Consider the following 26,936-nt stretch of genomic DNA (forward strand, 5'->3'; position numbering starts at 1 on the left):
TTCTGGAGAGCAAATCGGAACTATGCCCAAAGGGCTATAAAACTGTGCATACCCTTTGACCCAGTACCCATCATTCAATACCCATCAATACCACTATTAGGTCTTTATCCCAAAAAGATCATAAAAAAGGGAAAAGAACCTACATGTACAAAAATATTTATAGCTGCTCTTTTTGTGGTGGCAAAGAATTGGAAATTGAGGGGATGCCTACCAATTAGGGAATAGCTAAACAAGCTGTGGTATATGAATGTAATGGAATACTATTGTGCTGTAAGAAATGATAAGCAGGCAGATTTCAGAAAAACCTGGACACACTTACATGAACTGATGCTGAGTGAGATGAGCAGAACCAGGAGAACATTGTATACAGTATCAACAACATTGTGTGATGATCAACTGTGATAGACTTAACTCTTCTCAGAAATACAATAATCCAAGATAATAACAAAGGACTCATGATGGAAAATGCTCTCCACATCCAGAAAAAAGAACTGTGAGGGGCAGCTAGGTGGCGCAGTGGATAGAGCACCGGCCCTGGAGTCAGGAGTACCTGGGTTCAAATCCTGCCTCAGACACTTAACACTTACTAGCTGTATGACACTGGGCAAGTCACTTAACCCCAATTGCCTCACTAAAAAAAAAAAAAAAAAGGACTGTGGAATCTGCATGCAGATTGAACCATACTGTTTCTCCCTTTCTGGAAAAGCTTCTTAAGGAATCCATCTACAATCAGCATTTCTACTTCCTTTTTTCTTGCTCTTTTCTTAAAACCTCACAGTCTGGCTTAAAGCCTCACCATTCAATTGAAATTTGTTTTCCTCAAAATTACCAATGATCTCTTAATTGCCACACCTAATGGCCTTTTCTGTCTTCTTTCTGATCTCTTTGCAACTTCTGACACTGTCAAATCACTCTTGTCTCTTTGATGCTCTCTTCTCTCTAGGCTTTTGTGACACTACTTTCTCCTGCTTCTCTTCCTATCAGACTGCTCCTTCTCAGTCTCCTTTTCAGTATCTTCATCCAGGTTATTCCTGCTAACCATGGATGTTGCTCAGGGCCATGTCCAGGGCTTCTTCTCCCTTTGTATCATTTCACTTGGTGATCTCATAAGCTCCCCTAGATTCAATTATCATCTCTATGTTGATGATTCTCAAATTTAGCTATCCAACCCTAATCTCTTTGCTGACTTCCAATTTGTTATTTCAACTGTCTATTATTGTTCAGACATTCAATCATGTCCAACTCTTTGTGACTCCACAGACCATATTATGCCATGCCCTTCTATCCACTATCTCTCAAAGTCTTTCCAAATTCATGTTCATTGTTTTCATGATAGTACCTATCCATCTCACCATCTGTGGTCCCCTTTTCCTTTTGCCCTCAGTCTTTCCCAAGAACAGGGTCTCTTCCAATGATTTTGTCTTTTTTCATTGTTTTTTGGTCAAAGTATTTAAGCTTCAGTTTCAGCACTTGGCCTTCCAGTAAATAGCCTGAATTAATTTCTTTAAGTATTAACTGATTTGATCTCCTTGCTATCCAAGAGACTCTCAAAAGTCTTCTCTTGTACCACAATTCGAAAGCATCCATTCTGTGGTATTCAGCTACTGGAAAAACCATAGCTTTGACTATACAGTCCTTTGTTAACAAGATGCTGTCTCTGCTTTTTAGTATGCTATCCAGATTTGCCATAGCTTTCCTTTCAAGGAGCAAATATCTTTTAATTTCATGGCTATTAGATATCTCTAGATGGATGTCCTTATAGACATCCTAAGCTCAACATATCCAAAACTCAATACATTTTTCTCCCTCAAACCCTTCCCTCTTTCTACTTCCCTATTGCTATCAAGGGTACTACATTCCCCTAGTCAACCAGGTTGACAACGTAGGATACCATCCTTAAGTCCTCATTCTCTCTCAGTCTCCATATCCAAACTGTTGCCATGGATCACTGATTCTACCTTCCTAGCATCTCTTATATATGTCCCTTTCTCTCCTCTTCCATTACCCTGGTGCAGCCTTTTGTGACATCTCACTTAGACTATTACAATAACCTGCTGATAGTCTGCTTGCCACAAGACTCCTCCCACTCCAGTCCATCTATCAAAGTGATCTTCCTAATGTATAGGACTAATTATGAGCACATCCTACCCTGCTCCCCTCCACAATAAAATCCAGTGGCTCCCTATCACCTCTAAGGTCACCTTTAAAATCCTGTTTGTTTTTTAAAGTCCTTCATAACCTGGCCCCTCCCAGTCTTTACAGTCTTAATACACCTTACTCCTATCTATGTGCATACTCTGGCCTCCTTACTATTGGTCATTGCATGAGATATTCCATCTCCACACTTACATTTTCACTCACCATCTCTCATGCCTGGAATGCTCTTCCTCCTCACCTCTGCCTCCTAGCTTCTTTAACTTCCTAAGTCTCACTAAAATCCCACCTTTTGTAAGAAGCCCTTCCTGATCCCTCTTAATGAAAGTGCCTTAGCTCAATGTATCTCCAATCTACCCTGTATGTATCCTGCATCTACATAGTTGTTTGTATGCTCTCTCCCACTAGAATGATAGTTCTTTGAGGAGATGGTTTTTGCCTTTTTCTTTGTATCCTCAGGGCTTAGCGTAATGTCTGGCATATAGAAAGTGCCTAATAAATAAATGTTTGTTGGATGACTGATTGACTAGACAAAACAATATCAAAATTCATTTGGAGGAATAAAAGATCTAGAATATAAAGGGAAATCAAACTTTAATAGTAGGAACAAAGGAGAAATAGGACTCCCAGACCTCAGTACTAGTGATAAAATAGAAAAAAATGATCAATGGAACAGATTAAATAGAAGAATAAAAATTAAACTCAATATATCAGTGTACAATATGATCTAAAACAACTTAGGAAAAAACTCTCTACTTAACAAGATTACTGGAAAAACTGGAAAGCAGTCCTGTAGAATTTAGATTTAGAGCAACATCTTACACTACATACCACAATAGTCAAAATGAATACATGACCCAAATATTAAAGGTCATATCACAAAAAGGTTATATCACATAATAGGTACTTTGAAAATAATGCCTACAGTATAAATTATTAACCTAACATGGGATAGAGATCATTATAAAAGATATAATATCTATGACATGGAATTCCAAAGTTTATGCATGAATAAATTTAATGCAACTTAGATATGAAAAAAAGCAGTTAACTAAGAAAAAACAAACTTGAATTGAATATCTCTGATAATGGCCCGATAGATCAGATATGTAGGTGACTAAATGAAAATATATAAGAACAAAAGCTATTCCCCAATAGGTAGGTGGTCAAATAATATGAACAAACCATTCTCAAAAAGACCGCAAACTATTAACAACCATACAAAAGAATGATCCACCCATAAGAAAAAATGTTTCAACTTATACTTAGTAAACTGGCAAAGATAACAAAAAAGAAAAGAGTCAATGTTGGAGGAGATATAAAAAGACAGGAATACTACTATTCTATTAATAGAACTGTGAATTGAAATTAAGTAAAATAGTGACTAAGATGTTCATGCTCCATGATCCAGAGATTCAATGGTAAAAAATAAAAGCCTCATACACACCAAAATATTTGTAGCAACTTTTTGTAGAAGCAAAGAACTTTAAAGAACATAGATGCCCATCAATTGGGAAATGTCTAAACAGGCTGTGGCATCTGATATTACTAAGCTATAAGAAACAATGAATGTGATGAGTAAAGAGGCTTAGTAAAACTTGCATAAAATTATACAGAGTAAACAGAAGCAACAAAACAGCATAAACAATGACTCTAACTTGTATAAATGGAAAGATCAAGAACAAGAAAATAATCAGAAGCGAAGGCTACAAAATTATGGCCCTAAACAATGAATTAAAAGCATTTATTAGTTGCTTACTATTTGTAAAGTACTATGTTAGAAAGAAGAAACAGGAGACACTTCCACTTCTTCCTTGCAAAGGGTGGAGACAATGCGTGTAGAACACTGCATTTAAGGTCAGATTTTTTACAGTATGTTTTTTAATTTCTTCTCCCCTTATATTTACTCTTTGTTATAAGGAATGGCTCTCTGGGAAAAGGAAGGAAAGTGATACACTGGGAAATATAGTTGATATAAAAAAGTACAAGTGTCCTTACAACCCACAGAACAATTTTTGAATATTTTTATAGTAATAAATATTAAGCTTTAAAAAAAGGTATTTGAGGTTTTTGAATAACCACATGTCACTTAGAAATAAGACTAGTAGAGGTGGGTTGTTCATCTGCCTAAAAAATTTTTTTTGTGAAAATGAAGGCATGAAGAATAAGAATTGAGACAGTTCCTTTTCTGACAAATAAACTGGTTCTGAAGGAATTACAAATGAAGATCTATATGTGTGTTTTAATAAGTTTTATTACTTTGTACATCAGGACACCACAGCATACTGGACTTTGTGAGCATATGCAAATCCCTCCCTGAATATTACAACAGTTAAGATAAATTACCTAATTTCAAAGACACTTTAACATTTTTTAACAATTTAGTCACTCTCACATGCATACATCTTACCTTTAATATTGTTTTAGGACGTTTTCTAAAATATAATTTTGGCTTTTCAATCACAGGAAGAGGGGGCAGCTTTCTTAGTTCCTGTAACACAGAGCTTGCAGCACGTTTTTTTGAGAGTTTTTTGCTATTTCCCTCTCCTTCTGCAGAGAACTCTCCTACTGATACTCGGGTAACAAAGCTCTTCATATGCGGAGGTCCACTTTCCTTAATGACCTATTAATTTAAAATAGGATATAGTGTGTGTACTTATTCTTCAATATTACATGGACTCATGTCTTCACGGGTGAAAATACTCTCTCCATCACTACAGAGAATAATCTCTCTGTGACTTAAAAAACAATTATAATGAATTACAGCAGTCAAAAATTTATCATTCAATGGCCAAGCCTAAAAGCCTCAATTTATCTAGCTAGGTTGGTCTTCTGACAACAGATACATATTTCATTGTTGGGCCCATACATGAAGCCTCTCCAACTTGATAGTACCTTCCAGGGTATTTGTTCCACAAAGGTAGTTTTAGAGAATACCAAGTCATCTTCATTCTTTAAAGAAATGATGGGCTAGGGCTTTAGTAGAAGATCAAATGCTTATTATAGGTTCATAAGATTAAGAGACATTGACTCTTTCAGATTACTAAATTATGATTTATTTTCAGTGACTGGAGAGCAGAGAAAAAAAACAGGAAAATTTCTATTGAGTACATACCTCAAAAGTGACAGGCATGTTACGTTTCAATCCAATTTCAAAAACTAAGCTGATCTCAGATTTGTTTGCATCTTTTTCTTCTTCTATTTCTTTTCCTGATTCTCCATTCTAGATCATGAAAAACAAGAAATTTTATGCCATATAATACTCAATAATCAAGGAACTTTCTTATTTATAACATCAGACTCAGCAATAGAAGACAAGGAAATTGCTTAGATAGAAATCAACCAGAATGTAATTTTTTGGTAACTATGAATCCAGGTCAAGACTAAGTTATCTTGGGGCAGCTAGGGGACGCAGTGGATAAAGCATCAGCCCTGGATTCAGACACTTGACATTTACTAGCTGTGTGACCCTGGACAAGTCACTTAACGCTCATTGCCACCCCCCCCAAAAGACTGCTATCTTTCCAAAAAATGGAAAAATATAACTATAAAAATTATTTTTATTATAAATTAATTCCATAAATAAAATTCATAGATATGTAGCCAAGGTAGCCAAACTTACTGACATTTGAAATCAGAAGATGACAACCTGTAGCTCTTTAGGGACATAGTTTCTATGTACATGCCTTCTAATTAATCCAATTCAAACATTGATTGGATTCTTAGACCAAATGATGAATGAACCAAAATGTTGTTATCATTTATTAATGCATTTTAGGTACTACGAGGATGGCCAGCCCTGAGATAGCCTGGAAAAGAAAAACCCTTAGAGGGGACACAAGAGCTCTCTTCAAACATTTAGAGGATTATAATTTATCTTTTTTGGGGGGGGGGGCAATGAGGGTTAAGTGACTTGCCCAGGGTCACACAGCTAGTGTCAAGTGTCTGAGCACAGATTTGAACTGAGGTCCTCCTGAACTCAGGGCTGGTGCTTTATCCACTGCACCACCTATCTGCCCTCAATCATTTATCTTATCAAGAAGAATTGATGTTTTTTTTCTCCTTGGTTTCAGAGGACAAAACTAGGAACAATGCAGAGAAATAGTAGGGGGATAAATTTAGGACTAACATAAGGAAAAATATTTTTCCCCAATTAGAACAGCAATCCTAAGATTTATTCCTGGAAAAGATTTTAAGGATAATATGAACAACCACCTCATTTTAAAGGAGGAACTTGAAATTCAAATGACATAAAAAAATATCTTAAATGACTTGTTCAAAGACAGTCAGGTAGGAAATAACAAAGATAGGATTTAAATATAGGCCCTTCAACTCTAAATCCAATGTTATTGATCTGTTATATCATGTTGTCATGAAAGATCTAGGGCTTAAATGTTGTAGAAATCCCTCTTTTAGGGAGAACAATAAAAACAGAATTAGAATCTGTGAGAAGTCCTGGGTTTGAGTCCCAGCTATACCACTTAGTAGCTGTATGAGAATGAGCAAGTCACTGAGCCTCAGTGTTTTCACATGTAAACTGGGAACAATATTATTTATACAGCCTATTTCATAATGTAATTGTGGAGCAAGCATTCTGAAAAATAAATATTTTTATACAAATGTGACTTATTTTTTATTTTATTTTTTTAGTGAGGCAATTGGGGTTAAGTGACTTGCCCACAGCCACACAGCTAATAAGTGTTAAGTGTCTGAGGCCAGATTTAAACTTAGGTACTCCTGACTCCAGGGCCAGTGCTCTATCCACTGCGCCACCTAGTTGCCCTAAATGTGACTTATTCTTAAAACTTAACATATCCAACTTTGTCCCAATTTCTACTGCCCTCAATCTATGTACAACAATACCAATCTTCTAACACTGTTAATTAGGTGGCATAGCGGAAAAGAGTATGGGCTAGAGTCAAGAAGATCTGAGTGCAAACCCAGCCTCAAATACTTACTGGCTATGTGACCCTGGACAAGTGACTTCTCTTTGCCTCAGTTTCCTCAACTGTAAAACAGGAATCATAATAGCACCTACCTCACAGGGTTATTGTAGGGATCAAATGAGACGATATTTGTAAAGCATTTAGCACAATGCCTGGCACATCATAGAAACCTGATAAATCACTATTCCCTTCTCCTCTACCCACTTCCTAATGTGATACTTAGTCACCTGTCAAATATAGTGCAACATTTACAGTGAGTGTTCAACAAATGCTTGGCAAACTAATTGAAGTTATCCATTCATCCTTGTCCATTCCCCCTGCTGTAACTGCCGAAACTGCTGGGTCTCAGTACCAAAATCTTCAGCTTAGAAGTTCACAGAAGACTCACAAAGCATTCTCAGATACTATGTAAGACCAGGAAAGAGAGATTCTTATGACCCCATTCTATAGTTTCATCAATACTGAAGGGCACTCCTAGCTATAAACATGGTACAGCAGAGGAATGGAAGGGCAGCCTGAGAAAGATGTCAAACTGACCTATCATATTTGACTCTAACCATATCAAGAAAAATTTACTTTCTCCTTTTATGCAAAAATCATACATATTCATCAAGCTGAATATGTTTGCCTCCTTGACAGTTTAGCTATTGAGAGAAGGCAACCAAGGGACAAGAAGAAAGGATTAAATGTTAGAACCTTCCTTTGTTACATTTTAACTATACAACTTCTATTTGCTTTTCAGGGCTTCACACAGAATAAATATGAACTTCTATCACCACTGTTATTTTTATTATGATGACCCGAAGCTTTTTCCTAAAATAAAGAGCCATCTTTTAACACTGAAATTCTTCTTGTGTTGTCATATGGGGAAAGTCATGGGACACAAGTACTAGAAGAAATAAAAATGAAAATCTCCCAAAGGGCAGTGGAGAAAGCTATGACGTATGTGAGCAGGCTGCAACAGAGTAGGAATAAGAAATGAAGGAGATGCATACTAAATATCTTATCCAGCTAAAGAAACAAGGGGAACAAGGAAAGGGAGTATTCATATAACCAGAACAAAGAATACTGATAGCACAGTCACCATATTCTACCGCTATCCTCAAGTTGTCAAGAAAAAATAAGCAAATATATATTGGGTAGATGTCTTCCCTCCTCTCCCCCCCACCCCCTGCCCTTGGTGAATTCATGAAAGGACACGGATAGGAGTCACATGGGCAGTATAGGCAGATCTGGATGAGTTGCAATCTGCACTACTGGAGGGAGGACCTATGTCAATGAAATTGCATATTCATTTGAGTATTAGAAGCAATGGCACCTGAGGTAATTTCTCTGGGATAGGCTCATTCTGGAGAGCTTGAAGAGCCTTTGTTGCAGCATTGTGTCTAGCAGCCTGACGAGTCTTTCCTTCCCCAAAGAACTCATTGTTTCCAACAGTGAGTTGGACATAAAAAACCTTAGGCACTGGACAATGATACCTAGAATGGGAAAGAGTAAATGTTATTACTGGGGGGAAAAAAACAACACTCAATAAAAATAAAAAATTATACAACGTATCCTCAGTCACTCTATAAAAACTTTATCTCCAAGTAGATATTGGTACAACTAAAAAATAAAAGCAGTATCTCTACCTTATATTGTTACTATATAATAGAAAAATCATATACAAAAAAGAAAATTATTTTAATAATTTTCACTCAAGTATGAGTAAACAGCTAAAAATAACATGAAATTAAAGGTAAACCACATATTCTCTTAAATGTCAGTCATTTTATCATATTGGATTTTAGCCAAAATATTAATGTCATAGTGTTAGAATCAGTATAATTCAATATTGCTGCTTAGATTCATTAGACCCATTATTTGTAGAAGGGAGTTAGTTAAAAGTCAGGTTATACTAGGTTATTACACTGATGTCAGAACTTCAAGGATTCAGATTTTTATCAATAGAAATACATTGTCTCTACTGATACAGACTGCAACTCTGTAACATTTTAGCAAAATTTTCTTGACTTGCTGTGACCAAAAAAAAATTATCACTTAATGGCTAAGCATCTCTGATGAAACTCTCTGAACTAAGCTAACATGCCATGCACAAAAAGCACACCTACATCACTGAACCTGGACTCAAAGTCTTTCTAGTTTGGTAAGATCTGATAGTCTTTGTGTTCTGCTAGCAAGACTTTCAAGAACCCAGAGTCACCACTCTACCATGAAAAAACATTGTACTGACGCACATTAGTAATCTTGTGATGACTTTTCATTGCTTCAGTCTGCCTCTGACTCTAAATCCACAGTGCTTTCCACTACATGACATTACGGCTAGTTCTTCCTCACCCTAAATTTTGATATTTCTTTCCTTCTCCCCATGTGCTCTGTTTTGGTGATCACATACACTCCGTGCCTTCAGATATCACTTGGACATGAATGATTACCAAGGCTGTAACTTCATCCCTATTAATGTTTAAGAGAGATAGTGTGAACACTGGAAAGTGCATTGGATTTGGAGTCTAACTAGCCCTGTGAGCTTAAACAAGTCACTTAACCTCTCTTGGCCTCAGTTTCTACATTTGTAAAATTAAGGAACTGAACTAATGATCTATAAGGTCCTTTATAATTCTGGATTCTATGAGCCTATGAGTTTCAATTATGTCTTTTACATTTTTCGTGTCCTTCAGGCATCTCAAACTTATCAAATCATAAAATAATGTCATTATCTTCTGAATGACTTCAGTGGTTGTGAACTCCTCTCTGTCACTGTACAAACTTCATTCTCTATTTTCTGCTGTCTGCTCCCTTGTTCCCATCCCCCTTACCCCAACCCCTACAACTTACCACTCAAGATCTACTGCCCATACAAACCCACTTAACTTTCCTTTCTCATGCCGTCCAATTTCTTGAACCACTGAGATACACTCCTGTGAAGATATGGCATTCTTGGCCACCCTTTCCAGCACTAACTGTACTTTCACTCATAGACTTTTTTCTGTTTAGAATTTTATTTTCCAAATTACATGTAAAAACAAATTTTTTAAAACTCTGTGTTCCAACTTCTCTTCCTCCCTCCCTTCCCACTCCTTCACCCTCAAGAACTCAAGCAATTCAATATAAGTTATACATGAGTAGTCATGGAAAACATCTCCACATTAGCTAGGTTATGAGAGAAAAGAGATAAAAACAAAACTTCAGATTAAGGAATTGTCAAAAAAAAATTATGCTTCAATCTGTTTTCAGATGCCATCAGTTCTATCTCTGTAGATGGATTGCAATTTTTTTCCTCTCTCCTTCCTCAACTCTTCCTATTAACCTGAACCCAACATGTAGTTGGTTGGTGTCGATTGCTAGGCCCATACTTAAAGTTTCAAGGCAGGAAGGAACTACTACAACTTTTACTCTGCTGGCATAGACCTCAAGAACTTGAAGTCAGCTCTATGAAGGATTAAAGGAACACTATGGTGAAAAAAACACCAACCAACTACATGTTGGATTCAGGTTTTATACAAGCTTAACTTGGAGATTTTACCCCAGGTAACTCCAATTTCTATCACCAGCTTTGCTTGGTTCTGATTCCACAAATATCATGTCCCTCATGGTTCCCCCTCAAGCTCCTCCCCTTCTCAGCTTCCTTTTATGTTGTCTTCCTTCCTTGGATTGTAAACTACTTGAGGGCATAGACTGTCTTTCTTATGTGAATCCCCAATTCACACAGTGCCTAGCACATAAGAGGTACTTAACAAATGCTTACTGAATTGAATTGAAAAGTACAGCCTATACTCAGAACATCCAACAAAGGTCTTTGACCATTTTCCACCCTGCTGTTGGAATCAGATAGTCAATGAACATTTATATACAAACAAGCTTTATAAAAGATGAATTGTGGATAATCAATAGAGGGAAGGCAATAACATTAAAAGGGACTAGGAAAGGCTTCTTGTAGAAGATGGGATTTTAGATAGGACTTCATGGAAGCCAGAGAAGCAAGGAAATGGAGATGAGGAGGATGAGGATTCTAAGCATGGGGGAATAACCAGAGAAAATGCCTAGAGTCCAGAGATGGAGTGTCTTCTGTGAGGAAAAACAAAAACACCAGAGTTTCTGGATCACAAAGTATATAGAGGGAAAGGAGAATAATGTGTAGGGAGACTAGAAAAGTAGGAGGGAACCAGGTTGTGAAAGTCTTTAAAAGCTAAAGGAATTTATTTTTGTTCCTGAACCCTGGAGTCACTGGAGTTTATTGACTTGGGGGGAGGGGAGTGTAGCTTGAGGGAGATAAATGGGTAGTTAAGCGGAAGATGGACTGGAGTAGAGAGAAATTTGAGGTAGAGAGACCAACCAGCAGGCAAACTAGTCTAGGTGTAAGGTGATGAAGGCACGCACAATGGTGGTAAGAATGTTGAAGAGGAGAGATGTTGCAAAAATAGAATGGACAAGACTTGGCAGTGGATCCAATAAGAGGATTTAGCCTAGAGTGTGTGACATAACATACTGCCAATAAATCTCAGATCAAGACTTGCTATAATGCAATCCAAAATGAAGGCAAATGCACATGAAGTGATTATATCGAGCCTCACAAAAGATTTGTTGTTGTTCATTTGTTTTGTGTCCAACTCTTTGTGACCTCATTTGGAGTTTTCTTGGCATAGATACTGGAGTGATATGCCATCTCTTCCTCCAGCTCATTTTACAAATGAGGAACTGAGGTAAATAGGGTAAGTGACTTGCCCAAGGTTACACAGCTTTAAGTGTCTGAGGCCAGATTTGAAAGTTACATGAAAGAACAGAAATGTATGTTGGGACTAAAAATCAAATTTTAGAAGAAATAGTTGAAATTCTGCAAGCACATTAGAATTTGTAGGGAAGGGTATACCTAGCACTTAAATATTTATAGATGGCTTGATTAAATGACTGAGTGAAGTAGGAAAATAACAGAGTACTTAGGCAGGGAGGGGGGTTGGGGGGGGGGCAGACAGTGGAAAAAGTACCTGGAGTTTAAATCTGACCTCAGATAAACAAGCTGATTCAATCATTTAGCAAGAATAAGGGATTACCAATGGATAGCCTACATGCTATACAGGCATCAATGCAAAGGCTAGGTTACCTAAAGGTAGACTCCCAGAATGTTTTTAGACTTTTTGTGAAGAATTTACAGAAAGGCAAGAACAAGATTTGCACAAAGTATGAAAGCATGGATGGATTGCAATCAGCAATGCTAGAAAAATACCTATATTAATGAGCCTGAAATTAGTGATTACTCCATGTCACACAGATACAAGTAGAAGAACCTGAGTTTTAACCTAGGTCCTGTGACTCTAAATCCAGACTTTTTTCTACCATACAATAGATGCCAATACTGTCCATGGGGTTTCCTTGGCAAAGATACTGGAGTGGTTTGCCATTTCCTTTGCCATTAGATTAAGGCAGAGATAAAATAACCTGCCCTGGGTCACACAACTAGTCTGAGACCACATTTGAACTCAAGTCTTCCTGACTCCAGACTCAGTTTTCTATCCACTGAGCCACCTAGCTGTCTCTAACTGATAAGACAAAAAAATGTAACTTTAATACAGATATTTTCTTAGAATAAGACAATGAATACTGGATTTCTTTATGTCCCACAGAACTGTTCGTCTTTCTCCATGAAATCAGAAATTTTCTCCTGGACTGAGGTCTTATATGCCAAGTTCCAACACAAAGCAAATGTTTACAATCAGTTATAAACCCCTGAAAATCGGGGTTCATAACTGGAATGCTGACAGGCCCTTAAATACAGTGATGTAAGTGGGCGCCATTATAATCACTAAGGTCTGTTGACAATTACAAAACTCGTTTTGGTTTGCCACAGAGACAAACAAAATTTCTGTTCATTATAATTTTACTGGAATATGATGTCATAACACATAACCATACTGAAACAATCTGCTGATTTTCTGGCCAAAATATTAATTGCACACTATAGAGCCCTTGGGGCCTCTTCCTTTTTAGCTATCAAATATGGATATAAAAAGACAAATATATGTACACCATATCACATACATATATCATAGGAAAAAAGAGAGTTGCTCTGTACTTTTCAGTTCAGAATTTGATAATATGTAGAATAAAATAACCTTATGCTAGCTACAGGAAATTTTGAGACCGGATGCCTGACTTGTTTCATTCTAGTTACACTTCATCCTCTGACTTAACAATGGTGCCTAATGATATGCCCCACATGATTTGGTTACCTTAAATATCATTTCTCCTTATATCATCCTGACAATTAAGATTAACCAGAGCACTATCACTAATGATACCCAGATTGAATTACAAGAGAAAAGAGGTAGAAATTTTTTGTGTCAGATTCTAGTCTAAAATTTTCTTTCTTTTGGTTCAATAGGAAAGGCTATCAACCTTTGAGATTGACCTTCTCTGTTTATTTAATAGGACATCTTTGTAATTTTTTCTCCATTTAAATTAGGTGTCAGGTTTATTTCTTGTATAATGCTTAATGTAAAATGATGAATATTTCCATAAATAAATATTTTTTGCCCATCTAAATTCTACTCACTGGATATTCATAGGTAATTTGGTAATTTAATCAATGTTAAATGAATGAGGATTCAATGATTATCACTATGCAGATGATTCTCATATCTACTTATCCAGCTCTAACCTCTCCCCTGACCTCCAATCTCATATCTTCAGCTGCCCATAGAACATCTCAAACTAGATGTTCTGTAGACATCTTAAAAATCAACAAATTCAAAATGGAACCCATTATTTTACCCAAAGCCCTCCTCCCTTCCTAACTTCCCTACTGCTGCTGAGAGTACCACCATCCTCTCAATCCCCCAGACCCATAACCTGGGTTTCCTCTAACACTCCACTCTCTCTCACTCTCCATATTGTAATGATTGGAATGACGCCACCTACTGGAGACTTGCTGTGGAGAGCTCCACCATGAGGAAAATGCCTCAGAGGCATTGTGGCTTTTCCTTGGCGTCAGGAAATGACGTTTGCTCGTGGGTGCTGTCTATCAAGTCTACCAGCCAATCAACTGGAGGAGCCTCCTATGGTCTGGGAGGAGACAGGAAGGAGGAAAGGGAGCCTGCGCAGAGAGCACTGGCCTTTTTTTTTGGCTTCCGGACTTGATGGTGGTGGCGGCAGAGGACTTCACAGGAAATTTGAGGAAAGATAGGAATGCCAGGCTGTTAGAATTCTGTTCTCAATCTTTTTCTTTCTATTTTCCAATAAACCCTTAAAAACCTAAACTCGTTTTATCAGTGATTTTTAGTCAGTTTCCCCCAAACTGGGAGAACACATTAGAATCCACATTTAGAATCTTAAATTACACAATATACAATCTGTTGCCTGCTGATTCTACTTTTCTAACATCTCCTGTCCCTTCTCTCCTTTCCTATTGCCACTGCCTTAGTACAGGCTCTCAACAAAAAAATTTCAATTTCTTCTGCCAGGTCTTCCTTCCACAAGACTCTCCCCACTCCAGTCCACCCTCCACTCAGTTATCAAAGTGATCTTCCTAAGGCTCAGGTCTGATCATGTCATACCTCTACACCATACTCCAGTGGCATCTTAACACCTCCCAGATCACATTTTAAATCTTCTTTTTGACTCAAAGCCTTTCATAGCCTAGCCCCTTCTTAACTTTCCAGGCTTCTTACACCCCCACAAATCTTCTCAACACCCAACCACACATACTCTGGAATGCAGTGATACAGTCCTCCTTGCTATTCCTTACACATGACACTCATCTTCTGACTCCAGGCACTTTCACTTGTTGTCCCTCAGGGCTGGCATTTCCTCCCTCCTCATCTCCAATTCCTGTTCTCCCTGGCTTCCTTCAAGTTCCATCTAAAACCCTACCTTCTGTAAGAAGCTTAATTTTAGTGCCTTCCAAGTGAAGTAAGCAGAGCCAGGAGAATATTGTACACAGTAACAGCAATATTGGATGATAAACAATTATGAATGACTTAGCTATTTTCAGCAATACAGTCATCCAAGACAATCCCAAAGGACTCATGATGAAAAATGCTATCCACCTCCAGAGAAACAATTGATGTCATCTGAATACTGATCAAAGCATACTCTTTCTTACTCTCATTTCTTTCCTTCTTTCTTTCTGTTTCCTTTCTTTCTTTCTGTCTTCCCGCCTTCCTTTCTTCTTTTCTTTCTTTTGTTTTTATGTTCAAGTTTTTTTACACAAAATGATTAATATGGAAAAGTTTTACATGATTTCACATGTATAATCTATATCAGATTGCTTACTATCTTAGGGATAGGGGAAGGAAGAGAGGTAGAGATAGAATTTGGAATGTTAAAAGAATGTTAAAATTTGATTTTACACATAATTAAGGAAAATAAAATATTATTTTTAAAAATGTTAGTGCCTTCTCTTTAAGATCATCTCCAATTTATCTCATATATTTATTTATCATATTTATTTGTCTATTGTCTGTCTCATTAGACTGTGAGCTCCTTAAGGTTGGGGGCTGCTTTTTTACCTTTGTTTATATCCCCAGCACTTAGCATAATGCCTAACACAGAAAAGACATTTCATGGATGGTTTTTTTGTTTGTTTGTTTTTGTGGGGCAATGAGGGTTAAGTGACTTGCCCAAGGTCACACAGCTAGTAAGTGTCAAGTGTCTGAGGCTGGATTTGAACTCAGGTCCTCCTGAATCCAGGGCCGGTGCTTTATCCACTGTGCCACCTAGCTGCCATAGATGTTTTTTGATTGAACAACTATCTCATCTCTTCCTTTTTAACTTACTCCAAGGAAAGCATGGTAAGTACAGCATAGTAGTTTTAATTCATCTGACTTAGAACTTCATATATAGATATGTGTGTATATATCATAATATGTTATTTTTAAATACATATACATGTATTCTAAAGATAAGGCCTTTATGGTCAGCTATAAAGAACTACAGTAGGAATCTTAGAATGAGTTAGAGAATAAAGACTAGGAATAGGAAAAAAGAATAGGAAAAGTGATGTCTCACCGAAGACCTTAAGTCTCACCCATTAGAAACATAGTTCCTATCCGTACAGGGCTTAAAATCAATCAAGGAGGTCTCCAACAATCTTTTTTTTTTTTTAAACCTCCTAGTCTGTGGAATAAACCACCCACTATGCATAGATTTCTTTTTTGTAGATTACCAATTAATTATTGATTACACAAAGAGAAGAATTCTTATTTTATGTAAAGGACAGAAATGGTCCTGACAAACTGTAGAAAGTCTTTCTGAAGCTAGAATAATCAGGGCTATGCACTACCTTGTCTAAATATTTCAAAAATTAAAAAGAAGTACCTGGTCTATGGGAACTTTCTCAAGACCATTTTTTGAAGGTCATGATCCTTCCTTTTCCTCTATCAACCTGATATCCTACAAATAAATAAATAACTGACTCAAGAGTTAGTCTTCTTTTCCAGACACATCTCCAAGACTTTATAATTCTGAAAAGGTGCTAATTCTGAAACATTCTAGCATTCATATACTTCCCACCATGGCATACACACAAATAAAGGTTTATATTTAGTCTTTATAAATAAATACAACCACAATTTCATTAATAGTCTTTTTTGGAGCATTTACCTTATTGGTCTGTGTTTGACTCACAATCATAACAAATTTCTATGCTATGTATTCATTCCATTAGACAAGCCTACTTTACTGAGACTCCCTTTGTCAACTCATTTTATATTATCTTTCTAAACAATTAAAGCCCATTAGTCCTTCTACTTCTCTGATTACCCTATTCGCCCATCATCTTCATGTTCTTGAATATCATTTTTATAAGGTGAGAAAGACATATTCCAAACAACTTTAATAGAATTTTTTAAAATGAAAAATAATTACTTCATTGCATTTGATAGAATTGTTCATAAATCTCAACACAGTTGACCATTCCTGGGCACTTTTTTAACCTTTTGGAATTTTAGCTATCATATCTTTAAAAGTTTATGTCTCGGGATACCTGACAAAGTTATGGTCTGAGCTAATTAGGAGTCTTAGAATTTTTGTGTTTATTTCTACAACAGACCTGAGATAGTTGTCACTTAACTTCTATATCTCAAAGTACTTATCTACAGAGTATTTATAGAATCTGTATTTTAGGACTATAAAGCACTTTATAAGCCAAAACACAGAATTCAAAAGAAATGTCAACTCTTTTATTATTTCTATACTTTTAGCAGTATTATTCACTCCAAGTATACAATCTAGTTGTAATTAAATAGCTGCTGTTAGTATATGTTACAAAATAGACTCAAGTACGGAATCATGCTGGGAAATGCAAAATTAGCATCATGATGATGCTGATACTCTAACAATTAATTAGCTCTGGTTCTAGCAATTTAACTATTATTAGTCATAAATTTAAACTTTTTATTTGTAGTGAGGAATGAAGAAACTGGGCAAATCTTAACAGATTAGAAGCTATTAAAAAGTGACCTTTCAAAGAAGCACTGAATTTTTTGTAGTAGCAAAGAACTGGAAAAGAGGTAACGTGGGACAGTGAATACAAATCTCAGAGCCAAGAAAATCTAGATCCCAAGCCAGGAGCACGTACTGGCTGTGTGACCTTTAGGAAATTGCTTAGCCTCTCGGGGCTCTAAAACAGCTCTCTAAAATTACAAACTGAAGAAAAGATATCAACCTGAGGTAGTTGAGGAATATTCCTCACCAAAGTGCTACCTATCCCAGTTAAACAGCAGGTTTAGTAAATCCCTAAACCAATCCTAAGAAACAAGAAATAAAGTGGGTGCCCATCATTTGGGAGAAGGGATGAATAAACTGTGGTATATGCATGTAATGGGATGTTCAAGTACAGTAAGAATGACAATTATAAAGAATTCCAAGAACCATGGGCTTTGTGTGAACTAATAATAAGAAAAATGAGAGCCGATGATACAATAATGTAAATGAAAAGAAAATGGAAAAGAGTCTGGAATGTATTCAAGGGCAATCACTCATCTTCATCCCAGAGAAAGGAAACACTATCTTTCTGTCTTTGGTGGAGTAGCAGGTGACTATGTAAGGGTAGGTGGGGTTCAAGACAATCAATCACCCTTGCCCCAATTAAAGTAATTAATAAGAGATAGTCTGGTCTTAGTACCTTTTACAAATGAGAATATCTCTGCTGGATCAATCAATCAATCAATCAAAGGTATTAAACTAGGAGTGAAAATCCTTAACTAATTTGTAAGGAGCAAAAATTTCCAGCCATTAAATGAAATGAAATCACACAAGAAGTGTACTGAGCTTGAATTAAGAGTTGGCCACACCCTGTGGAGCTGAGAGAAAAACAGCAAACTAGTCTGCAGAAATTGCTTGGGGAGGGGGAGAGGGTAGGGCAGAGATGTTCTATCTCCAGCCCCTCACCCATCCTTATCTGGTGCCTAGACATGTGAACTTTGAAATTTTTAAAAGATTTTGAAGTTCAGGCAGCTAAGTGGAGCAGTGGATAAAGCACCAGCCCTGGGTTCAGGAGGACCTGAGTTCAAATCCAGCCTCATACACTTACTTGACACTTACTAGCAGTCACAGGAACAGCAGTGGCTAACAGCAGGACTAAATTGGGGGAAGAGGACAAATTAGATACTGAAAAAGGTAACTTTGCAAACACAGAAAGCTCTATCATACCTATGGGGAACTAGATGAGGACCCCATGAAGTAAAGAAAGGGACTTTTAGCAACCAGAAGCTGTAAGTTAACCCTTTGTCAGGCCTACTTTCCCCTATATTCTGTTTATACTTACAGGAGAGTGTGCCCCTGTTTTAGGGGCTCGCTAATTATTATAAACTAATCATCTATGGAGGAAGTTTTACCAGTGGGGGGGGGGGCTTATGAGCAAAAGGTTTTTTAAAATCCCTAATGCCCTTAGTGTTACCCCAAGAACCCTTGAGGAGAGAAGTATCCCCTCCTGCCGTTGTAAATGAGTTGGAAAAACAAGTCCAGAGCCTATATTATAGTAGCAAACATTGTCTGTTATGGTTGCAGACATTGCAAACATTTTTTCTGCACAACAGTTTTTCTTCTTTACAAGAAAAGGCTTAATTATGGGGTATGGGGGAGTGCTAATATCCAGGAATGACTATGATTTGAAAGTAAAAGGCATAAATAAAAAAAAAACAGATACTGAATCCAAAAGGATGTCTAATCTCCTTATATTTAATTAAATGCAGATCAATGTCTAAGAATGTGAATCCAAGGAATTAATTAAATTAAACCTATAGATATACTTAACATTGAACATGATCCTATGATAGAGTCAACACAATATCATCCCTTCCCCTTCATTAAGTGGAAAGTTTGTTTGTTTGTTTTTCTAAGTAATAACAATATGTGTATTTTACTATTAAGTATTATCTATATTACCTGAAAAATTTGGTCCTTGGAGAAATTTACCATAACCACTTTCATAGTATCTAGAGCTAGAAGGGATCTTAGAGTTCATCTAGTCTAATCTCTCCATTTTCCAGATGCATAAACTGAGTCTCAAGAAAATTAAATTAGTTTTCTAAGGTCACACAGATCATAATAAATAGAAGAGCTAAGATTTGAACCTAAGTACTTTTATTCCATATCCAAACCTCAGTCTTTGAATAGGTTATGTCAGATCTTGGACAACAGACCAGGACAGATTAGAAAAATTATTGAAGATTAGAATTGTTGGGAACCCTGAAAGACCATCTTCTCACTTTATAGATGAAGAAACTGGGAGACAAAAATAACAGTCAATGTAAACATGAAGGGTATGTAGAATACAAAGGTTCATGAACTTTAAAACAAGAAATCACAGCCAAGAGTCCAAGTACTATATGGAAGATAATATAAGCAGTGTAACTTGAAAGAGAAGAGCTGAATTCAAGGTTCATTCTTCTTATTAAAGAATGCCTTTATCCCACTCTAAGGTTCTGGCTTTAGGATGCCAACAGAAGATACGAATCATTGCAAAATATGTTGTATAGGTTTCCTAGATGAATCTTCAATCTCTAACTCCCAATCAGTTAGTGGGGGTTCCCCTAAATCTTAAAATTAATTTCTGTTTGAACATGCTATTCTTGGAGTGTCATCCAAGGTGATGGTTTCATATAAACTTAGTGTTTACAAAGGCAAGGGAGAAAAAAAACCATGAAATAATTAGGTATATCAAGACAACAGTGAAAAAGATTAAGATATCATAACAATACCAACAAAAGTGAATTAGAGAATTTCTGAACATGGAGTCAGGAAGACTTGAGTTCAAATTGAGCATCAGATGTTTATTAACTGCATGACTATGAGCAAGTCACTTAACTTCGCTCTGTCTCAGCTTCCTCATTTGTAAACTGGTGATAAATAACAGCACCCATCTCCCAGGTTGTGAGGAAAAAACTAGATAAATATTTGTAGAGTGCTTTGAAACCTTAAAGCACCATGTAAATCCTAGCATGGGCAGCTAGGTGGTGCAGTGGATAGAGTACCAGGACTGGAGTCAGGAAGACTCCTCTTCATGAGTTCAAATATGACCTCAGACACTTATTAGCTATGTGACCCTGAGCAAGTCACTTAACCCTGTTTACCTCAATTTCCTCATCTGTAAAATGAACTGGAGAAGGAAATGGCAAACCACTCCAGTATCTTTGCAAAAAAAAAACCAAAAAAACAAAACTAAAATGGAGTCACAGAGTTAAATATGACTAAAAAATGAAAAGGACTTAACAACAACAAATGCTAGCAATTATTGGTATTACTATTGTTTGTTTCTTTTCCCTTTAAAATACTCCAACAAAAAAATTAAGTTTACATGTAAAGCAGTTATAGCTTAATCTAAAGGAGACCAATGAAAAGGTAAATCTCAATAAATTGATTCAAGAACTACAATCCTTATTTTTTTAGAAAATTTCATTTATTATGTATATGTTTAAAGCATTTAAGTTAATATTCCTTTTCTTAAACCATTGAGAATGCATAATAAAAAATATTTTTAAGGAATTATTTTTCTAGTATCTAATCCTTATTGATTCACCACTCATCATTCACCAGCTTTCAGTACCAAAGGCAGGGACACAAAGCAGACTCTCAGACTTATGCATGGAATTCCTTGAATAAATTAATTCAGAACATAAAGAAAAAAATTAACATCTAAATAAAAAGAAAATTAATAATCACAAGCAGTTGGAAGGGAAAAGAAGAGGTGACTTTGAATTAATTGTTTAAATGAAAGGGGGGAAATAAAGAGCAAAAGAGAAGAAATAGACAAAGAAATCAATTAGAGTTTTAAGCTTTTCCCTAAAACTAGGTAAAGGATTAACAAATGGGAAAGAGTTATAAGGACAAGAGCCTATAGGAATAGCTACATCAAAGTAGTTTAATTACAGCTAATCTCAGAGACAAATCTTTAAAAAAAAACACAAAACACTAGAAAAACCCAAATGGAGTCAAAGACAAACCTAATTTGAATAACTAAATGTGAATGGACAAAAAGAGCAATAAAATGAAAGAGTGGCAGGAAGCATAAGAAAACAAAATGTGTTTTTCATAAGAAACTTTTTTATCATAAACTGTTGTTTAAAGAAACACATCTAAAAAGGAAAGACACAGAATCAAAATGAGAGGCTGACAGAAAATTTGCTACACATTGAGGGAGTCAAAAAAAGCAGGAGTTGAAATTATGATATCAGTCAAAGTAAAAAATAAAAATTCACATGCACATATATATATATAAACAAGAAAATCATATTATGCTTAATGAAACCATAGATAATGAAATAATAACAGTAAATACATATGTATCAAATCATTTAATATATGAATTTATGAAGAAAAGTAACTGAATTACAAAAATGTATACATAATACAATAAGAGATGGCATTAGTATTCCATTCTCAGAGCTCAACAGATCTAACAGAAAGATAAGTAAAGGGGAAAACAAATGAACAAACTTTTAGAGAATTTAGAGATAAAAGATTTATGGTATTTCTTGAATGGGAACATTAAAAAGCATATCTATTTCTCAGCACTACACTACATCTTTACAAAAACACATCATGTATTAGGGCACAAAAAATTGCAAAATAAATGTTTAAAAAACAGAAGTACCTAAACACATTCTTCATTGACCACAATTTTAAAAAGTCACAACCAATATAGGGAACACAAGCAAAAGATAAAGAATTAAATGGAAACTTAATAATGAAACCCTAAATAAGTAAAAAAAAAAATCATAGATAGAAAAAAATGCTATAAAATGTTGTAAAGACTACTATGTGAAGCCAAGATGGCAAAGGAAAGGCAGTGAGCTCCCGAACTCATGACATGATTGCTCCAAAAAACATCCAAATAAGGTCATAGGAAAATGCCTGGAGCAGCAAAACTCACAGAAGAATGTGCTGAAATCATCTTCTAACCAAGAATGGCTTGGAAGGTCAGAAGGAGGGAGCTGCTGTGCTGATACAGGAGTCAGGCCCAACCCCACAGTCACCCTGACACAGATCCAGTCTCAGGAAGTCCTCACGAGAGAAGGAGACCCCCAGAGCCTCTGAATCAGCTGAAGCACCAGTGTCGTCTGGAACTAAGCTCACAGTCTGATGAGTGGGCTGAGCCCTGGGCAGGGGAGAGACTACAGGGGTCTATGCTGGTGCTAAGGCAGAACTTGGATTTTACACCCCTACTGAGAACCAGGTGGTAGGCTCCAGTAGAAGTGACCCAGGTGGGGGAGGGGCACAGGTTCATCAGAGCTAACAACCACAACACACAAAGCTGGTTGATTGGCAAGTTGGTCTGGGGTCATCTAGGACCAAGAAACAGCCCGGGTGAGGGAAGAACCTGATTCTCCTTAAATCATACCACCTGGGACTTTTTAAGCTTGGGATACTGCAGCCTGGAAACAGTGCCCCACTTTAAGGAGCTAAAAGTCTAGTAAAAGAAAGGCAAGATGAGCCGACAGAGAAAGGTGAGGACCATAGAAAGTTTCTTCAGTAACAAGGAAGACCAAGGGGCACCCTCAGAGGAAGAAGTCAACATCAGGGCCCCTATCTCTAAAGCTTCCAAGAAAAATACGAATTGGTCTCAGGCCATAGAGGTGCTCAAAAAGGACTTTGAAGATAAAATTAGAGAGGTAGAGGAAAAAATGGAAAGAGAAATGAGGGTGATGCAGGAAAGACATGAGAAAAAAGTCAACAGCTTGAAAAGTCAAATGGAAAAGGAGGTACAAAAGCTCTCTGATGAAAATAATTGCCTAAGAATTAGGATTGAACAAATGGAAGCCAGTGACTTTATGAGAAACCAAGACACAATAAAGCAAATCCAAATGAATAAAAAAATATAGAGGGCAATGTGAAATATCTTCTGGGAAAAACTGCTGACCTGGAAAATAGGTCCAGGAGAGATAATTTGAAAATGATTGGTCTACCTGAAAACCATGATCAAGGAAAGAGCTTAGACACCATCTTCCAAGATATTCTCAGGGAAAATTGCCCTGAAATTCTAGAAGAAGAAGCTAAAGTAGAAATTGAAAGAATCCACCGATCACCTCCAGAAAGAGATCCCAAAAAGAAAACTCCTAGGAATATTATAGCCAAATTCCAGAGCTTTCAGGTCAAGGAGAAAATATTGCAAGCTGCCAAAAAGAAAGAATTCAAGTACTGTGGAGCCCCAGTCAGGATAGCACAAGATCTAGCAGCTTCTACATTAAAGGACCGGAGGGCATGGAATATGATATTCCAAAGGGCAAAGGAAATGGGATTACAATCAAGAATCACCTACCCAGCAAAACTCAGCATTATCTTTCAGTGGAAAAAATGGGACTTTAATGAAAAAGAAGACTTTCAGATATTTGTGATGAAAAAACCTGAACTGAATTGCAAATTTGACTTTCAAATACAAGACACTAGAGAACCATAAAAAAAAAAAAAACATTGGAGCTGGGGGACATACCTGGGGTCATACAGTGGGTGACTGTCTTGTGTCTGAGGCCAGGTTTTGGCTGGGATCCCCCTGGGTCCAAGGGTGATGATTTGTCCACTGTGTCACTTAGCTATATGATAACATCTTTAGGGTTAAATTGAGGGGTGAAGGGAATTCATTGGGGGAGGGGGAAGGGCAGAAGCAAAATCCTACAGGAAAGTAACAGGAAAAGGCTTATGGAGTAGGGGAGGAGATGGGAGAGGAGCAGGGCAGTAAATGAATTTCACACTCATCAGAAAAGGCTCAAAGATCTTAAACTCATCAGAGCTGCCTCAAGGAGGGACTAATAGACACAACCAACTGGGTGGAGTAATCTATTTAATCTGGGCAGTAAATGAGCCTAACACTCATCAAAATTGGCTCAAAGACCTCAATCTCATTAGAATTGGCTCAAGGAGGGAATAATGTACACCCTCAATTGGGTGGAGTAATCTCTATAACCCTGCAGGAAAATAGGAGGGGAAAGGGATAAAGAGAGAGGGGCAAAAGAAGGAAGGGCAGAGTGGGGGAGGGGACAGACAGAAGCAAATCCCTTTTGAAGAGTGATAGGATGAAAGAAAGTTGGATAATAGAATAAATATCATGGGGAAGGGAATAGGATGGAAGGGAAACAGTTAAAAATAGTAATCATGAAAAAGAGAAAAAGGGGGAAAACTGTACAAAAAATATTTATAGCAACTCTTGGTGGAGGCTAAGAATTGAGAATCAAGGAATGTCCATCAATTGAGGAATGATGGAAAAAAGCTGTGTTATATGATTGTAGTGGAATGGCCTTGTGCTACAGAAAATGACAAACAGGATGATCCCCGAAAAACCTTGAAAGACTAATGAACATCGATGTATAGTGAAGTGAGCAGAGCTGGGAGGACATTGTGCATAGTGACAGCAGTATTGTTCAATGAGCAATTGTGAATGACTTAACTACTCTCAGCAGTGCAGTGATCCAAGACAATCCCAAGGAACTAATGAGGGAGCTTACTATGCACCCCTATAGAAAGAACTGATAAAAAGAACACTTGTGGATTGTACATATATAACCTGATTGTGATCTTTTGGAGGGGGGAGGAAAGGGAGGGAGAAAAATTTGGAACTCTAAATCCTATGAAAATGAATGTTGAAAACTACCCTTACATGTAAATGGAAAATAAAATAAATGTTTGTTGAAAGAAAAAAAAAAGACTACTATGTAAGATAACAAAAACAGGAGATGACAGATCAAAATTTCTGGGATACATTAGTTAATGCAGTCCTCAAAAGAAAAACGGTATGCCTAAAGCATTCATTAAGAAGATGGAAAGGATTAACGAATGAATATATAATTTGAAAATTAGAAATCTAACAAATAAACATAAAATAGAAAGAAAAAAAATCTTATCCTTTGTCTACCCCCCAATTCTGTGACCAGCAGGTGGGGGCCTGGGACAGAATTGTTCTACCAGTTCAATCTCTTACTTTGGCTCTCCTATATACCAATATTGGTTTCTATCAATAGACTTCTTATGAGGGGATGGAGGAATAGACAGTGCTCTCGCCATCACCAATGCCACCACTACTTTTTTTCGATTCTTCCTGGGAAGGAAGGCAATGCTAATTCTTTCAAAAATACATCTTGAAGAAATCCATACAACCAGATCCTGAACAGTTTTCACTAACCACAGGAGTCTGTCTTGAAAGCCAAAAGTTGAAGTAAAACCAATCTCCCTCCTTCTTTTGAATATTAGGATCTTTAGCCATCGAGTTCTGAGATACTGTTCCCATTTTCCACAGTTCTTCAAATATCACCAACAGCCATTCTGCACTAACATTCTTGATTTCTCTTAGTGTCCTGAAAGGATATTTGTCCAAGGAAGATGATTTGAGCTCAGTAAAGCAAATAACCTCTCTCAGCTTCAATTCCACCTGCAAAACGATAACATTTTCACTATTTGCCCAACAAGGTCATTTGTGAAGGACTTTTATAAACCACAAAAGGTTACATAAATAGAAATTATGGTTAGAGTGCCTCTACTAAAGCCCTAGACTGATGTCTAATCATGATATGGAAGTAAATCTACGTTATTCAGCATTGGACAAGTAGACTAGGAAACTCAGGCAGGTCCCACCAAGCTGTAAAAATTTCAAATACAGACCCAGTGATGGACTATCTATTGTCGAAGAACCAGTCTGGCTACATTCAGATTTTCTTCCAAAGAACTGTGACACAATGTAAAAAATCAGCCACAGAAACTTTTGTAGACTATCTATTAAATAATGGAGATGTTGTAAATTATGTTTATGGAAGGAAAAGTCAAACCCATGAATCATAGAGCCTAGCAACACTGAAGTAATAATAGTGTGATAATAACAAAGTCTTCAAGATACAGATCCTTATATTGCTGAGTCTGATCTAGGAAACCACACCCCAGTTTTACAGAGCCATCAAATTTCTACTTCAGAAAGAACAAATTAGTACTATATATTCAAAGAACAAAGGCTTAAATTCAGATCAGTGAAAGAGGAAGTGAGCAGTACAGAACTGACTCCAAGAAGGCAGACTATGCTGAGATCAGACATACAACACATCTGGTAAGTCGAGTTTCAGCAGCCAGAATTTTGACACAAAATAGGCAGGCCAGAATCAAGAGTTCATTACAGACAGGTGGGCTCATCAGAATAACAGAAAAGAATTAGGGCTACTGATCACAGAAGTGAGGCTACTTGCTTCTCTTCACCAGTTCTATGAACTCTACTTAATGGATATCAGGTATAAACTGGCAAAACAAAGAAGGCAAAGACCTACAGATGCTGGTTGATGATTGATTACAGAAAATGCATACTGTGAACTTCTAACAGCAACATATGATGTAAAATATTGTTATTTTTTTATTGTTTTACCATTACCAACT

At 36.8% G+C, this 26,936-nt stretch overlaps 1 protein-coding gene across 1 annotated transcript in view; it reads right to left on the minus strand.

Annotated features, from left to right (window-relative positions):
* The window catches only part of STAU2 (staufen double-stranded RNA binding protein 2), a 441,622-nt gene that overhangs the window by 263,289 nt on the left and 151,397 nt on the right, over positions 1-26,936 (minus strand). Inside the window, 3 exon segments of the mRNA XM_043978079.1 lie at positions 4,565-4,777; positions 5,270-5,377; positions 8,419-8,578. Coding sequence (XP_043834014.1) covers positions 4,565-4,777; positions 5,270-5,377; positions 8,419-8,578 — 481 coding nt within the window.

This window comes from Dromiciops gliroides, chromosome 1 (assembly GCF_019393635.1).
Source record: "Dromiciops gliroides isolate mDroGli1 chromosome 1, mDroGli1.pri, whole genome shotgun sequence".
Classification (NCBI taxonomy): domain Eukaryota; kingdom Metazoa; phylum Chordata; class Mammalia; order Microbiotheria; family Microbiotheriidae; genus Dromiciops; species Dromiciops gliroides.